This window comes from Cyprinodon variegatus, unplaced genomic scaffold (assembly GCF_000732505.1).
Source record: "Cyprinodon variegatus isolate N-32 unplaced genomic scaffold, C_variegatus-1.0 Scaffold1081, whole genome shotgun sequence".
Classification (NCBI taxonomy): domain Eukaryota; kingdom Metazoa; phylum Chordata; class Actinopteri; order Cyprinodontiformes; family Cyprinodontidae; genus Cyprinodon; species Cyprinodon variegatus.
The window spans coordinates 43971-62292 of record NW_015151534.1 but is presented as its reverse complement, the minus strand read 5'-3'; the positions used below and the strand labels follow the sequence as shown (position 1 = coordinate 62292).

At 37.2% G+C, this 18322-nt stretch overlaps 2 protein-coding genes and 1 non-coding gene across 6 annotated transcripts in view; 1 reads left to right on the top strand and 2 right to left on the bottom strand.

Moving 5' to 3' along the window:
- The window catches only part of bptf (bromodomain PHD finger transcription factor), a 49476-nt gene extending 43797 nt beyond the window's left edge, over positions 1–5679 (bottom strand). For 3 of the 4 annotated variants that reach the window (XM_015400196.1, XM_015400200.1, XM_015400199.1), the window contains exons 1-2: positions 4889–5679; positions 2189–3011 (exon numbers count right to left, since the gene is read on the bottom strand). In XM_015400196.1, coding sequence (XP_015255682.1) covers positions 2189–3011; positions 4889–5450 — 1385 coding nt within the window. In that variant the 5' untranslated portion in view covers positions 5451–5679. The remainder of the gene's footprint in view (positions 1–2188; positions 3012–4888) is intronic. The other variant, XM_015400197.1, reaches the window with a different exon arrangement.
- An 806-nt stretch (positions 5680–6485) lies between these two features.
- trnas-aga lies at positions 6486–6567 on the top strand. The gene has a single exon. It is a non-coding gene; the product is annotated as a tRNA-Ser (tRNA).
- Positions 6568–13035: 6468 nt separating this feature from the next.
- nol11 (nucleolar protein 11) overlaps positions 13036–18322 on the bottom strand; it is a 23931-nt gene continuing 18644 nt past the window's right edge. Inside the window, exons 16-18 of the mRNA XM_015400189.1 lie at positions 13951–14043; positions 13674–13781; positions 13036–13582 (exon numbers count right to left, since the gene is read on the bottom strand). Of these exons, the coding sequence (XP_015255675.1) occupies positions 13469–13582; positions 13674–13781; positions 13951–14043 (315 nt within the window). The 3' untranslated portion in view covers positions 13036–13468. The remainder of the gene's footprint in view (positions 13583–13673; positions 13782–13950; positions 14044–18322) is intronic.

The following is an 18322-nucleotide window of genomic DNA, read 5'->3' as shown; positions in this document are numbered from 1 at the left end:
TGTAGGCTTTGCTTTGTGCAGGCGGTCTGGAGCGCAGCGGGGCGGAGCGCTGGCGGAGTATGTGGGATTTCGGGGTTAGCATGACATGTTGGTCATGTTGCTGTTATCATAAACAAAACGTGTTGCACAATGCTTGCACACTGTTGCACGGTTCAGACGGTTTTCATAAACTGTTTCATCCCTAATATATATATATATATATATATATATAAATAATGTAAATACAGATGTTGATCTTTAAGTATGAATGAAAACTGGTATCTCAGCCTGTTTTTAAGGCTCAATCTTAATTTTATCTGGTTTGAATGATCAATTCATCATTCAGTTTTTTTCCGATCGTCATCTGCTATTGCTGAACCAGCATAAACATAAAATATACATAAATCTGTTCCTAACAAATGCTATTGATGCTGCTGCTCTCTTAATAATGATAAAAGGGGCAGCAGCCTCAACTCTGTTTAATACAAGGCTGCACAATATATCCTAAATATGAATTATCCTTACAGCATAAGGATTGTTTGGAGTGAAGTAATTTATTATAAACCTGTATTTTACATGCCAAGTTAACATTTAGCCAGCTGAGCTGAGTCCCATTGGATCAGATGCTCACATTGGACCAAAAATGACAAACCAAAAACAAGGAAGGTCACAAAGTGTAGGAAGCAGTGAAAAGAAAGGTGGAAGGAGGTATAGTAAATAGCCAATACTTGTGCTCTGTCAAAGGGCCCCACACCATATTCAGTAATTCAGCCATTCACACGCTGACAGAAGCAGGGCTGCCATACAACTGGCACCGCTGGGGCCCCTGATCCTGTCAGCAGGCAAGGCAGGTAAAGTATCTTTACCAAGGACACGACTAAGGTGGACGAAGCACGGGCTCGAACAAGGAAACCAGCAGGAACAAGATTAACTCCTACATCCTGAACAGGTATATAATCACAAAATGAATCATCATTCCTATATCTACTGATATTATAGGCACTGCAACATACTCTGATACAACCTGAAATTTAAGAGATCCTATTTCTGCTATGAATGTTGTTTGAAGAACTTACATGCCTAACATTGCAAAGACACAACTTCACCTTCTATAGACTCCAGATTGAGAACACCGAGAAAATGTAGTTAATGCTTTAACCTGCCTGTGAATCCCCCTGAATTATTAGTGAGAATAGTTTGATTCTATTTCATAATAACATTCACTAAATGATGTAATGAACTTTAATACAGATGTTTAAGTTTGGAAACAGTTTGTTCCAAAGAGGGATAGTCTCCCAGATAAAACCGGACATAAACGGTTTGATATTTTCAATCATTGCACGCATAACCAGCTCAAACCATAGGATGAACCTGCAGGGTTTAAAAGATCACAGCTCACGATGCATGTTGTCACACTGTGCGGCCCAACGCTTTGATGCAACCTTGTGATGGCCAACTGAATTTCAAACATGTCTGATTTTCTTCCGACCTCACGGTTCCTGATCAGGAGGTTGTCGTGAGGCCGATCATCTCTTGTTACCCCCTGCACACTACATGACGCACGATCAGGCTGAAAGTCGGCCCGATCGACAAAATTTTTGCACGGCTGGAGAACTGGCCCAAAAAGGTTAAAAACACTCATACAGTGTAAGCCCGGCTTAAGGGAGATTGTTAGACTGAAAAAGGGTGACAAAACAACCATGCGAAAAAGTTGTTATATTACAGAACTGTAATTAGCACCAAACTGCATGCACCAAATTACTGAATAAAAAAAATAAATAAAATAAAAAAAAATAAAAAAAATCAGGACCTAACATTTTTTTCTTCTGATTTGAGCTAGTCTGTGATGACTGTCAAAAAAATAAAAATAAATAAATAAATAAATACAAATCAGTCTGTTTCATCAAATGCAAAAACTCGTTTAGAAGAAAAAACTAATTTTTCTTCTATAAAAACATCAACCTGCAGAATCTTTTGATGCACCGACCAAAAACAGTTATGATAAAATGTGAATATTCTAAAGATCTAAATCTGCCAGTCTTGGGTCTTAACTGATAGTATTTTGTATTTGATTTCATTTAATAAAGTATTGCTGTAAAATGTATTTACAAAGTGAAATTATACAAAGATAAAGCGACCCTAAATTCTGAATCCTATGAAAGATCAAGAGATCTACCCTTTAAATCCTAACAAAAAACTAAAAACTTACACGACAATCCGGCGATTCAGGAACCAGTATTTACGATGGTGTCGGTCAAAGCCAACTGGAAGCTGTCGAAGAAAGGGCTTGGTCTTCTGCAATTCAGGCACGCAGTCTGCCACGCCAGGCACCTTGTGCGCCACACAAACCTCACACTGCCACTCATCCTCTGGCACTTCCTGTAAAGGCGGTTTCACGCACTCCAAATGATAAACAGCCGCGCATGTCTCACAGCACAGAAGATCACCAAGTCGGTGGCACACCCTGCAGTGGTCGTCATAGGCAACCACCCCTTCCGACATGAGCTCCTCACGGGCGATGTTAGTCGCCAGGAAATGGTCCACCAAAAACTGGAGAACTTTGATTTTGCTTTCCAAAGTCTCATAGGGATAATCCTCGTTCTCAAGAAAGGGCAGAATGTGGCGGTATTCTGAGTCACTCTCGCAGTAAGCCCGCACCACCTCTGGCCAGGTCATACCATCCACAAAATACAACGTAGAGTTAACAGAGTCCTTCACGTCAGCAGGACCAAATGTGGTGTTGGACGTGTCCTCCTCTCTGAGAATAGCTTTGAGCAAAGAGATGTGGGTCTCTGCCAGTAATGTACACTGCTCTTGGCTGGCCAGGGCTGCACAGAAATCCTCGAAACGGAACGGGGAGAGACGCAACACTGTGCCAAAGTTGCGTAGGACCTCGTAGACAGCAGACACATTGAGAAGCTGTGAGGTAGGAACCAGAAGGTCCTCAGAGGTCTTGGGAAGCTCCAAGGGAGGAATGTCCTTCGCTTCAAGAAGGGGAGAGGGTGGTCGCAGAGCACGAGTCCTTTTACGACCTGCAAAGAGTAAAAAGAAAAGAGTCAGGAAGGAAGAAGGATGGTACTAGACAATAGAAACCAAAGAAAAACATAATAACCAACTGCAATATATAAAGGCTCCTGGCTTACTTTTATCAACAAACAAATAGTAATAATAATAAAATAACAAAACTGAGTCACTTCATAATATCCAACACGATGTGAGAGCAGAACTTTCCAGATATAGAAAAATCATATCACCATTATTAAAAACAGCCAAATATTTCTTATTAATTATATTCCAAGTCAAGGCCCTGATCAACAGTGTTACCAAAGAGCTGAGCTAATTTAACACCTCATTTTATCAACTTAGCGCCTGCTGGATTACCGTTTTTATTAAGAAGATTTACAGACCAGAGCAGAGAATTAATGCCAGACAACTACAAAAACAAAATCATTGTCTATGTCATTATCTACTACTTTCTAAAACAAAATGTAAAATATGCAAAATAAAGCAAAAACCAAAGTTTCAGTAATCACAAACCATAACCAAGTTTAACAACCAATAACATCAACAAAGGCGATTATGGCATTGCAACAAAAGAGGGCTTCTTATAATTTCTGAAAAACTTTCCCATCTTCATGCATCAGACCCTTTATCTTTAGTCATGACCTCCACTTCTTTGAATGTTGCAGGTCACCTTACTATCATTCTAACCTTTAGCTCTGAGGTTTTCGCTTGAGGCTATAGACGGGACTCTGACTGGGTCACTTTATAACATTAATATTCATTCAAATGAAACAGGTTTTATCATTTAAAATTATATTATAAGTCTAAATCTGTCACTGGTGTGAATAAAGAACAATTGCAATGTCTGTATTTCTACTTTGGAAAAAAAAGTACAATTTTCTGAAGATAAATTATCTTCACTAAACACTGAAGATAAATTAAATTAAACAGGTCATGTTGGAAGTGAAAAGGAATGTGCATAATTGCTAACCCATTTAAAGAGCATCCAATCTTGACCAGAAGGTAGTGAAATATTACATTCTAATAGTATATATCAAATAAATGTGCCGGAATAAAATAAAATAAATTAACTTGATATCACAGAGAAACTTGCAGAAACTTGATTTGATGCAGAATCAAATCAAGATGTGGATCAACCTGCAAAAGTTGTATTAGTAAATATAAAAACAAGATTACAAAATAGAGGAATGCTGCAAAGCATTCAACCCAAGTGTCCATTAAAGACCACGTGGAAAAGCTTTCCCCTGTCACTATGGTAACGGAGAGCCGCTTCATTTTACTTTTTAACAAAAATATGTATTTTTTCTTTACATAAACTAGGTCTAGAATCCAGCAGTCTTTATAAAGGGAGAAAGTAATCTAAAAGTGACTTGGTGACAGTTTGTACAGACAGCGAAAACAAAAACATGACGAAAACATTTTTACCTGTTAAGCTATTAGTGATAAAACTAAAGCTGCATTAAGAACCGTTTTTTTCCATACAGTGAAATTGAACTTAGGGATAACGCCAAATGTACAAACTGTGTCCAAAAATAGAAATTTCGACGAATGAAATAACAACGATTTTGATAGTTTATGTATTCCGTCCATTCACCCATGTAAACAAAATGAAGACAAGGCGCGCGGAGATGTTGAGTAAAACCAACACGAGTACGTTTCAAAACAAAAACAAACATGTGCTGAATTGACAAAAGTTGGAAAAATAGAAGCCCCCTGCAACATGGATCAGATCCCCAAAGACAGGAGAGCCCACGGTAAACAAAGGCCTGTTTCTGACTGCCAGCTCCATTTTGAAAAATGCCGCTTCGTTTCTGTTTTGAGCTAAAAATAAGAAGCTGCTGCAAATGTGCTTTGCTGCACGGTGTGCACTTGCAGACCCACGTACCTGGGGTGCTACCGAGCGTGCTGTGGCTTCTGAAACTGCTCTCAGTACAGTAGCTGGCATCCTCATCATCTGGTAGGTCCTCCAAATAGTCAGAGTCGTTTACCAAGGCCTCTTCATCTTCTAGATCCGACGACGGATTGTCGTTCAATTCGTCTTCGTCGGACCGGTAGCTTATATTATCCTCCTCCTCATCGCTGTTGTCGTCGTAGACCACCTTAGTTTGAGGTCGCCTCACTCCGCCTCTGCTGCCGCGGCCACCTCTGGACCCTCTACCTCTGCCTCTTCCCCGGGATGCCGCTGAAGCCGCCGCGACGGAGGCTCCAACTTTCCTACGGCCCCGCGACGAATGAAAGTTATCTCGGCCGGATATATCTGTATCCACCTCCATGGATCCAATGCTGCAAACCGCGCCGTTTCCTCCCCTCCCTCGACCTCGTCCTCTGCCTCTCCCCCGTCCACGCATCCCTCTGCTCCTGCCGCCCCGGGAGCCCCGGACTGGCCCGGGTGAGCTTTCCCGCATCGCGGCTGCCTGTTTGGGCGGCCTTCCTCTTCTCCCCCTCATTGTAGGAGAGAGGCTCCTATGTTCCGCTTCAATTTCGGTGCTCGAAGAAGCCGCGCACACGGGAGAAAAATGGGGGAAAACTAAATATAGTGTCAAGCGACTGTCCCTAATTGGTCCCCACAGAGCCCCGGTCTCAGTTCAAAGGTGGGCAGCTCAAACTGAATGGCCGGTGTCCCGCTCCGAGTCGCCTGCAGACGCCATTTTTCTTCTCGACTCTCCCTCCGTTGAAAACACAGCAGGCCTCAAAGCTCCGTAAAGTTACACTCAAGCAGTGACGTCCACACCGGAAGCACACGCGTTACCTTTAAACGACTAAGTACTGATTATAATCATTCAAATATCATAGTGTGTTATTCAACATAGACTAAAATAAAGTGAACAAGCCATTACCAGTCATATAGTTTAAAACTATCTGATTAAAGAAATGAACCCATTTAGTTTTAATAGGTTTATTTAAGCACTTCCGGAGGAGTGATTTTCACCTCTAGCTTGACGCTCTTAAACCTAAATAAATACGCGGTCACGTGACCATATTCTACAGCAGACGCCGTAGTTCATAAAATTACTTATCCGTGCATACGCTAAGTGCACTTAGCTGGCTTTTTGGTATGCCCGTGTGAGTAGATGTAAACACAGGTGGGATGCTCTGTTGTAGATTATTTACTCCACTAATCCCTTATCTTTTGTTTTCCTCCCTGACGCCATGTTGCTCAGGGTGAAACGAACCATCGAGCTCTGGATTTATGGGACTTAATTTAAAGTTTGTGACATTCAAATTGTTATCCATTAGTTTATTCTTTCCTAAACAGTCACTTTAGTTTTCCTTTTCTTAATACAGATTGAAATCACATATATTTTTGTGAAGTAAAAGGACCAGGTGAAAACGTACAGTTCTTACAGGGCATGAGATAGATATTATCACTTCACAAACCAATATTCACTAACAATATTTAACAACAACAATACAACTAAATATGCAGCGTTGATGCCGTTTGTCTACGGGTAAAATTGATCAGCACACACCCTTCAGTGTGAGTTGTCGTGGCCGAGTGGTTAAGGCGATGGACTAGAAATCCATTGGGGTCTCCCCGCGCAGGTTCGAATCCTGCCGACAACGAACTTTTCATTTTTTCTTTCCCGATTAACAAAATACCAAGGTTTAATCACTCACTTCTGATTAACATGTAATTACATTTAGCAAACATCTTACATGAAGCGATGAAGTGATTTTGAAATACTGTTCAATCAATATAATTACTATGGATGCACCAATATGAAATTTTGGTCTGATATCAATATCCGGTATTATTGCTTTTAAGGCCGATAACTGATATTTACCGATATTGCACTTTCACACACATACACGCACAACCCCATAGTAGCATTTCAGGGATGGTTATATTTTGCACCAACTATACGTCAACGAAGCTGATGTCCTCAATGTCTTAATTTATTTTTTTAAAAGTGATACTTTCAGATAAGATTGCACAGCTAACACAAGTGACCTCCAGTGTTACTATTTACAATTTCTATTCTAAACAAGTGTATATAACTCACCTTCCTAACTTGATAAAACTACTAGGACTAAGTTTTGATAACAAATTGAAATGATAAACTATAAAGAAATTAGCGAAATGGGAAAAAACTCTTTTGTGGATATGTAAATGAGATTCATATTTCCGGATCCTATTCATGGTAAAAAGGAATTGTTATATGGCAAAACATGTTTCAACCACCACTTAGAAATATAAAAGTCTATCCTGACAGTTAACATTTTACCACTTGCACTGGTATTTTCAAGAATGTAAATGTCCCAATACAAAAACAGCGCTTCCACAGGCAAGCAAGCATAAAAAATGTGAAATAAATTTGAAGGTCCTGTTATGTTTGAACTGATGCAGGTTGGTCTGAGTTCTAGTCACCCAATTTTAATTTATATATTAGGAAACTAGAGGGTGTTAGCTTTCAAATAATCAGGTCAGATGCGTCTGATGCTTCTACTGCTTCTGTGTTTAGTGGCAGATAGCGGCATTGCTATTTTTACTGTTATAAGTGGCTAAATAGTAGTTTTAAAATATTTTAAAGTGAGAAAGTCCACCTGAAAACTTAACCTGTGCAGTCAGTTCATTAAGATTAGGATCCTGCCTTTATGCATTTTTAAGTAATGCTCATTCTAGTTTAATATCTCCCGTTGGAATTTAGGAGTAATTATACAAACACAAGTATTTTAATTCTTAAAGCTTTCAGGTTTGTCTTTCAGACTCATAGGTGGTTAACAAAAAGAGTAAGAACTAGGGTTGTCAAAAGTATCGATATTCAAAAAAGTATCGATACTGAAACGTTGTATCCGGATACAATACTCATTTTCAAAAGTATCGATACAGCCATCTAAAGTGCAGAATAGCGGAAAATGCACTTGTAACACTTGCTTAATATTGTGCACAGCATACAACCTCAAAATATTATTATTATTGTTTTTTATTTATTTCTTGTATTTTTTTATTAATGAAAATATTTCTATTGAATTTTATAGTCTTTGTTTTTATTCTTGTGGTATCGAAAAGGGTATCGAGTATCGAATATTTTACTTAGTATCGGTATCGAGTTGAAAAGTTTAGTATCGTGACAACACTAGTAAGAACCATTGCATTTACTTTTTTTTTAAGATCAGCCACCCAAAAAAAGACCAACACATCCAGAGAGGATGTGCAGAATAACTCCGTTATCCAGGATTCATAGAGGATAAACCACAGGGATTTTCTTCTTTTATTATTACTTGTCTTATTCATTTATTGTTATTTTGGTCTATTTAATATGTTTAAAAACTTTCCATCACACCTTCCAAACTGAAACATCCAGAAAAGTGCTGTCTCCTGTAATGGTGAGTTTTTATAAAATAAAAAAGCCTCCTAGAAGGTCTGATTTGTTTTTTGTTTTTTTTGCTGTTTTGTCAATTGTAAGAAAAATAAATAAAATAATGAATTAAGCTTTTTAATCCTTAGAATATTATCAAATATTCATACACAGTGTAGTTTGCATAGGTGTCGATTGCTCTGGTTCCTGGATCAGTGTCAGTAATCCAGTAATAGCTTATTAGTTCCCCATTGTTTAATTTACTTGAACTGCAGAGAATAATTAATGAACAAAGTTGTAAAATTCTTAGTTTAAAGTATATTTTAGATGCAAGTATTTTAGTAGGGGCCATTCTGCTTTACTTTAATTCTCTAAAAATCACCAGAATGAAGAAAATAATGTATATTGTGAGAAAAATGTTCCACATAACTACAGTTAACTGATTGTTACTCAGTCTTATTGTTAAGTTAAATCCTCTGAAAAACCTCCAACCTATAGCTGCACCCATCCTCATCTAACCCTGACAGGGTTTCCTGCCAAAAATGTTTCTAAATCAGCCCAAAGTTTGGTGAAACGTTGGCAGCCCTGTTTCCATTTCTGCGAGGTGGCAACCCTGGTCAAATCTAGTTTTCACATCTTTTAATTACCTATTGATAACATACTATATAGATTTACGAAACGAATTTAAAAAGGCCAATGAAAAATATGAATTAAAATATCTGCCCATAGAAAAACCCATCTTAAAAGTCAACCTAGCCTAGCAGTTCAGTTACTTAAACAAAATGGCGTTCAGGTTTGCGAACGTTAATTAGCAAAACCGCAAAAGTTAGATAGCAAAAAAATAAACAAATTGTGCTCAAGCTCGAACACACCTAATACAGAAATTATGAGTGGCAAGCCTAAAAAGTAAACGAATTGAACACTTTAATATTTACCAACCTGGCCACCTGCGTTGTTCCACCGAAAAATCGCTAATTCGGAATCAATTTTTGCTCTTTTTGATTGACAGAGGGGAGAGCTGGAAAGGTCCACTTTTAAGAGCGGGGGTGCTCACTCCGAACATTACTTGAGATTCCTCAAAATATGATTTATTTTAAAATATACGTTTACAAATACATTAAATAAAAAAAAAAAGTTTAGCCTGCTTGTACTATACAGAGCTAGGTAGATAAGGTTAATACATAAAAAAAAGGAATGGTTTGGTCCTGTTTTACAGATACCAAACAGGAGGTTGTTATAGTGGGTATATTTTATTTCTCAGGTAAAAAAAAAAAAAAAAAATCTACAGGGCTGGTATATTTTCTACTTTGTGAGGAACCAAAAAAAAAAATAAAAAATAAAAGAATGAAATTAAACAACCAAAAAGTAACTGTTTCTTATATTATTTCAGTTCACCTTCAGCTTTGCTCTGGAAAAAATCTAAATCTAAATAAGCCATTTTTTTCTTAAAACAAGTGCATTTGTTCTTGGATTGAGAAGGCAAAAGAGACATTTTGCCCATGGGCCTAGGTTTGCATAGGGACCATAGGGACATGTCCCTACCAAAATTTTGGACCGACCTACTTGTCCTTACCAACAATTACATGTGAAGAACATGTTTATAATTTACAATACAACATTGTTGTAGCAGTATAGGAGTTCTGGATGGAGAATATTGAAAGACGAAAAGATGTTTTATCTAAACTGCAAAATGTTTATTTATTTTTTACAATTTTGGTAAAATTCTTGCTCCAAGTGGGTTGTTTTTCGAGCTAAAGACATGTTTTCGTTTCTCTAAAGTCCAGTTAACGATTAATCGATTACTACATTTGTTGACATTGTTTCAAAAATGTATTAATCCGGTGAATTGTTTTAGCCCTAAATAAAATACATGAAATGGGTTAAACAGAGTAACTACAGCCTAGATGTACAACTTGTAGAGTGAAGTTAATATATTAAATGCTCAGTGTCAGTTCATCTTCTAGTTCTAGTGCACATGTAAATACAGTACATTTTATTTGGCGTCCCTTGAATCTAATATTTCACTTTGTTTCATGATACATTCTGCTAAATAGGCACAAATTTACCTACTGTCTTGTCAAATCTTCTCAAAGTGGAAAAAAGTCCTAATTCCTGATTCATCAGAGCCAGTTAAGCTTCATTCATTGATAAACAGCATCTAGTTTGTGTAGTGCTTATAAAATTTGTATAAATGTAGCAAGAACTGCTGCTTTTCTCTTTAAATGAAATACACCCTGACTTTCACGTCAAGCATAAAAAAATGAGCATGCATAATTTTGCATATGACCAATGACATCAGACCAATAGTGTCCCTACCAAAGTTGAAATCAAACCTATGCCGTTGATTTTGCCAATGGAACAAGACAATTTACACTTAAAATAAGAAAACACAATAGCATTGTCTTATTTCAACTGCAAATTATCTAATTATTTATTTATTTAAATATTTTAAGAGTAAAAATAAGTCAAATTAACTCAAATTAAGGGTAAATACAATTAATTTAATTTTTTCCCAGTGTGACACTTATCAAAACCAAGCAGAGGAACATCCTGGTATCAGCTGCTTGCCCACACCTGATCAAAGCAAGCTTAGGTGTCATGAATGATCAAAACAAAGTAAAAAAAAAATGGAGTCAGTCTGACTATAATTTTTGTTCAGTATTTTGTTCTCAATTCCTCAAGTGAAAATGTGAGTTACTCAGAGTAGCTCCAGTTTGTAAAGGTAGAATGATTTTATTTTATTTTGATACCGAACTAGCTTTAGGGCAACATTTTTATGCTGTTTTTTTATTAAATTTATATTAGACTAGACTCTTTTAAATATATATATATATTATATTATATTTTATATTATATATTTAAGTTGGAAAGAACATGCCAAAATTTAAATTCTCAAGTTGAATATGACTTCTCTATGACTTTTAATAAAATACTATAATCAGTTATTGTAGTCACTGAGGGGGGAGGGGGGGTACTCATGGTAAGACAAAACGCTTTTAAGCATTTCTTTTAGTATTGATAATGGTTTTCAAATAACGAAAACCTCAAATTATATGATTAAATTAGAACATCCATGCAAAAAAATATTTAAAAAGTTAATTGCTTAGGAGTACCTTGCAACTCTATTAAAATACCTTTAATTTTTATATTTTTTGCCAAGTTAAAACTGTAAATACCACTTTATCAGGAATGTATGTGAGAGGAAAACCCAAAGTAGTATAGAATTTGAAGTAAAAGTGAAAGGGTATAAGGCTGACATATTTTTTTTTTTTATTCAAAAACTATTAAAAAAAAGCTTATAAATGTTGTCCTCATTGCCCTGATAATCTTAAAAGAAAACCAATCAATGCCCCAGAAGTCCCATCATTAGTTAACGGTCACAGAGAGTTATTCAGCCTAAAAAATGGAAAGAGTTTGGCCCAATTAGAAACTCCCTAACCTATTTAAATCCATTCAAACTGATAAGCTGTATCAGCAGGACAACTCTTTCATCTGCTTCCTCAAATCTGATAAAAGTCAGGCAAAAGAAAGCTATCAGATGCCTAAAGTTTGCCAAAAAACAAAACTTTTGAGGACAGAGCAAGCACATGGAGGACAGCACTATATTCAGATAATACATTTTTTAAACAACTACATTTTCTTTAACTAGATGACAGTCTTAACAATCACTGTAAAACATAGCATCGTGCTGTGAGGTTAATTTACTCCAACAAAGACAAAGAAGCAGTTTGAATTGATGGTTAACTGGCTAAAAAATAGCTTACAATCGTGAAAAAATAATAATTTTAGGATGAGGAAAAAGATTCACCTCACACAAGAGGACACAGACCCTTCAAATGAAGCCAGAACTGCATTGGATCAAGTGTTTTAATGGACTTAAATCAGCTGAGTCAACATCTAAATGCAATCAGGCATTTGTGGTTAAATTTAAACAATTTCAACATTTGTCTTAATATCTATTCTCCATCAAATTAGTTTAATCCGTTTTATTATTTTCAAAATGACCAAAGTTTCCACTGATAAGCCCCAATGTTTGTTTTTGAAAAAGTTCCTGGAAGCCATGCAGCTCTAATTACAGCGATTCTATGAATTATTGATTCAGAGGGGCCTTATTTTATAACTCACCATTATGCATTACTCTGTTTAAAGCCAAAAAAAAAAACTTTAGTTTTTGTTCAGATCTCAGAAAGTACAATGGATGTGGATAGATTTGCAAGGCAATTTATCTACATCTTCAAAATCAGAACTGAAGTTATTCACCAGATTTTTGTTTACAGTAGAATCAAACTCTTCTCAGCCCCCCAAAAAGCATCCTAATCTCTCCAACACTTTAATTGGAATAAATAGTACTTCTCTAAACCCCTCAGCCTCTGGTCAGATCATCTGATCGCTGCTTCTGCTGCATTTATTAATTTGTTTATCAAATTCATCTTGCAAGTTTTTATTTGGATTCTCTAGAGCTGCAGCAAAGCTTAATAGATGTAATTGTACATAAAGAAAATTTATTTTGATTAATTTGAAGGTAGGGGACTAACTAGGTTGTTGTTCCCAATCATTTATATCTGCATCTTTATTACTCCTTATTTTTAGCCACCCAACAATCATTGCTATGCATACAAAGTACCTTTTACCAATAGAAGGCAGCATGGTTGAACTAAACTTAAATGACTGCTGTACAGTACAAAAATGCCACACGTAGAACAACTGCTATTCTTATATATTTATAAACAACATATACGCCTTTATGTGTAAAATACAGTGACATAAGAGATTTACAATTTTTCAGCTGTTATTACACTCAAAAAGGACCAAATGTTGAAGGCATTATTCATATTTTAATAATGTATATTAAAAAAATATCATGACATTGCATGAGGAAACTTTTTTTTGAACTTATCAATAAGACTATCGGGCCTATGAGCAGAAAATGATTTAAACATGCAAACTCTGTGTATCTGTCACAACCCCACCATCTAAAAACCACTGAGCAGAGGAATTGTTAGACATCTGCAACTAAAGCAATGAGAATGCCAGATGGAAAGTTTTTCATTCACAGTAAATCCTATATGACAGGAAGCATCGAAGGTAGAAACCATTTAAGGAAGGAAAGTGGTTTACAAAACCACCAAAAACATTCAGTCCAGGGGAACTGATTTCTGCAGCTTCTAGTACAGCTCAATGATTTCAATGGAGTACTGTCCGACGTCCTTCGTCCTTTTCATGTTATTGAGCTCCTGCAGGCTGCCCTCAATCTTTCCCAGCTCAGAAAACAGCCTCACCTGGAAAAAAAAAAGGAAGGAAATCTGTAGATTACAGTTTTCTCCAAATCGAACAAGGATTCATTAAACAACAGCAAAGATGGATGCTTACCTGGGATCTGACAAAATGTTGGAAGTTCAACAGCAGGCTTTTGACCACCGGCGTCATGACTAACACGGTGAAATGGGCGTCCAGCAGCATGCATACCCAATCCATGATCTGTATTCAACAGGTAAGAAAATACATTTTAAATTAATTACATTTTAAGCTGTGATCAAATCTGATACGTTGCATTCACTGCTTTGTTTAGACATATATCTTGGTTTACAATTAATACCTGCAGGATATAAGAGCAACCTTTCTGCACCAGAGTGTGCAGCTTTATTACCTGATTTAAAGTGGGCGATCTGTAGCCGTGTGTTTGTGGGAAACTGTCGGTGGAATAGCGCAAGTAAAGGAACTCCAAGTACTGCAGGAAAAGCTGATTGGAAGCAAGAAAAAAAAAAAAAGAATGAGAAAAGATGTTTTAGTCCTGTCTGGTTTTTAAAGTGTATCTCAACATAGAACAATATTATCAAAAGTTAATTTCAGTAATTAAAAAAAATCAAAAAGTGAAAATCGTTCAATACACACACAGAGATTGGATTCTAAAAAAGAACAAAAACTTTTTTTCATGGCCAACCTACTTATGGGGAAAACTGTCAACCAGACACCTCCTTTTTTTCTTTTCTTTTTTTTTCTTTTTTTATTAGAAAAAAAATCAATTTAAAAGAATAGGTGCAACTATATAGTGAACAAAAAGAACAATCAAACATTGTTATTTGTTTACAGAAACACCAAAGGAAAAAAAACTACAAAAAGAAACTCATTACAAACCCATATCAACAAAAATACTTTCCCTCTTAATTATCTACAGTGAAAAAATGAATGTTTATGCACAAAAATTAATCAAATTGTCCAGTCCTGAAAATATTTGCATTTACTAAGCAGTCCAAAAATGTCCTGAGAAAGTTGTTTGTCGATGCTTGTGAGTGTTTTCCCGTGATTTTCAAGAAGTCCTATCCAGTGACTTCTTTTCAAAAAGTTTATAGTTCCTGCAAATGTATACTGAGTGCCTTGCGAGAGAAAGGATTATATTGCTCAAGGTATGAAGATGAAAAAAGTGTTGTCTTTTTTTCTGTGTTCCAAAAAGTCTTATCCAGTCCCACTCTTTGTTTCCTTAGCTGATGCCCGGTTCCAAACTTTCCATGATTTCGCCAATCTTGTCCCAAAAGATGCTGCGGCTAGGGCAGCGCAGGAACAGGTGTTCAAGTGTCTCGGGGTCTGAGAGACAAACGGTGCAATCTCTGCCGAACTTTTCTTTGTTGATTTGGTGCAGGATGATGCCCGTAAAAATCCTCCTGTGTCTTAATAAATAGTCGGTATTGTTTGCTTGTTGTGAATTGAATTTGGCAGGTAAGTTTGACCAGATCTGTTGAACTATTTTGTTTGGGAATATTAGCAGCAGGTAAACTACGAGCAGTTAAATACTAAATGCTGTTGCTGACTCCTCAGCAAAGAAAGTCGCTATTAGCTGCCCTAAAAAGTCATCAGATGATTTTATTGCATAGTTTGCCTATTTGGTAATGCTTTGATCCAGCCACAGGAAAATCAACACCGGCAAAACAGAAATTGGATAAAAATACTCTAAATATGATTAAAACTCAAGATGAACTTTATGAAATAATTTCTGGTGTTCAATTAGTTTATTTCAACCTGAAGTAAAACTACAAAGATCAATCATCTGTTATCAAATTGAATAAAACAGACAGAGTGAGGATGAGGTTGTGTGAGTTCATTGGATTGTTGAACTATTGGTTAGAGAAGGTTGCAAGTACCCGGTTAGATCCCCACAGCCTGCACTGTGGGTCCCTGAGCAGGACCCTTAACCCCACACTGCTCCCCAGGGGCCCCACATTGGCAGCCCACTGCTCCCCAAGGGGATGGGTTAAATGCAGGGAATGAATTTCTGCAGTGTCAGATCAATGAAGTTCAATTCAGATTTTTGTTAAATGTCAGGGTGACATTTTTCAGTGCAATGGGTTTAAAGAAAACATTAAAAAAAACTACCAGATATTATATTTACATCCTGCTTTTTAATTTTGGGGGGATCAGCGAATGTGTGATTGCTTTTTAATGGGGAGAACAGAGGAGAGTTGCACCTCTCTCTGACTGCAGCTGTGGCGTCTGACCCGCTGTCAGTGTTACGCTGGAGAGGGGCTCGCTCAATAACTGCTCGCTAAAGACGGTGAACTCAGAATGATCTGTGCTTTCATGGTGGCACCCATTTTAACAGATTTGATTTTGTATTTTTCCCCAAAGTGGATAGGTTTTACTTTGTAAAAGTGTCTGTCTCTTCGCAAAATCAGATTTCGGTGTGTTCAGGCCTTAAGAACGGGGTTGGAGATTAGCTGACCCAAGAATTGCCAAACACTACGATACAACGGGCTGTTGTCTTCCTTGTGGCAAGTCACTATGGGGGTGTTTTCATCAACGCTTTTCCATCAACATTTGCAGCATGTGATGACATCACGCTTTGCATCATCTGGTTATTTTGCTCCAACAGATGGAAACACATATAGATTTTTTCTTATAATTCGCTTCAAATCTGGTTGTGGACATGTCTTATGTCTTACTTCTGCACAATGATAAATGTGAGGACTAAGCTGCTGCTCGGTGGTGCAAAGGTGCAACTTCAGATGAAATAAATTTGGCACTTAATTAAAAAAAAGGGGTGCCAAAAGGTAGAAAAGAAGAGTAGAGTGATTATGTTCAACAATGATATTTCCACAATCAGTAATGATTAAAATTGCAGCGCCATCTGCTGGTATTGGTCAGCTATGTTTTCTAAACAGCCATCTACCAGGAGTTCTTAGTTTTCTCCTTATCTGACAAGCTTTACTGGGAGGCTGATTTCATTTTCTATATGCCTGCCCACAAGGAAGAAACATGACAATCCTGGTCTCAGGGTTCCCATGCTGTGGTTAACACCAAATTCAATGCCCTCATGTTAAAGGACCACGCAGAAACTTATCAGTTTAAGATGCAGATATTAGGGCTAAATGAACAAAGTTTAATTCAACAATATGCAGTTTCTTATAGGACCCTAATGTTATGGTGACGGTAGGATGCTGTCAATATCAGTAACAACAAGCTTTCACTCTGGTTATCCTCCCACAGCAGTGTTTCGCAGTGAACTCGTCGCAGATATTTTTGATTAATGCCCAATATTGAAGCGTGGTCTGTGCTATGTTATTCCACACCACAACGCAAGAGAGACAATCAGAAACTAGCTGTGGGTCTAGATATGGCCAAGGAGGTGAGGATGTGGGGGCAAGTTTGTCCGACAACGGAGGGACATGAGGGCGAAAAAAGCAGGGATCCAGGTGGAAAAAGGGTCCCAGCGTTCTCGCGCACCTCGCTCTTCTAGCGGGTCCATCTTCACGAGTCGTTTTCCACAATGGCGGTCATACAAACAAAACAAGCCGGTAAGGTACCAAACAGGAAATTTGCATGTAGAGTGGATGTAGATTTGATCAATCAGAGGCCTCCTGTCTGTGGCACTGTCTGCGGTCACCTACAATTCTGGAGAGGTGCAGCAGTGTGTCTGCAGAAGGTGCAGGAGCACATTTGTGTTCACTGCGACACACACGCAGACGACCTGGTTTCTGTGTATAAATCAGCCTTTAGCCAAACCCTGCCATGAGCTAAAGCAGGTGTGCTATCATCATCTATTGTTATGAGAAAAAAAAAACAGATAGAATTTAAATATAGAATTTTACACATTTGAAGAATAAATGCAGTGCAGAAAACTATGTCCAAAACATTGCATTGTGCAGTACAATTATGCAGTACTATAGAAAAAAAAAGCTGGTAAAATAATTGAAGAACCATTATAGCTCCTTTATTCACCTCCTGATCTGTGGGGGCGCTCCGTATTCATTTACCGTTTTAAGCACCTCAGTAATGGCCAAATTAGATCAAACAACACAGCCACTAAATATGATATGATATGTGGATGCTTTAACATCCTGTCTCAATATGTTGTCTCAAAACAAAAGCAAATTGAGAAATCATTTACCTCCAAACCTTAACCAAGCTCTGCCATGCAGGGATTAACATGCACTAAAATTATGTACACAATACTGTAAGTTGTGTTTAAATCTGCACTAATATCCAGAAATGCGTTATGAAAGTGCTTTTTTATCCATTATATCAGTTCGAGGAGAATAGAAATCCTCAAGATTAATTTACCAGCATCTTATTTGCAATGTTTACTCAGAACATTTTTTATACTCATGGTAAGTGGTTCTTGATAATGAGTCACTTGTAATGTTTATATGCTCAGAAATGTGAGGTCACTTTCATATGTTTACACAGGCATGATAACAAATATTTACAAATATTTGTCTTTCTACTTTTTACCCAATGAAAACAAAAGTTTTAATTCGATATCGATTTTAAAGGTTCTACCAAAACCCAGACTTAGTTTTGATTCTTCAATTTGTTTACAACTTAAGAGGTAAATTTACTATTATGATGGTTATCAGCTACACAGAATCAATTTCGCACACCACACACTAAGGTAGGTTGACTGTATAGAAATTATTTTATGGAACAACATAAGCAGCAAATGGATACCAACACCAGCTAGCATCAGGAAGAATCAATCAATCCATCAATCCATCCATCCATCCATCCATCCATCCATCCATCCATCC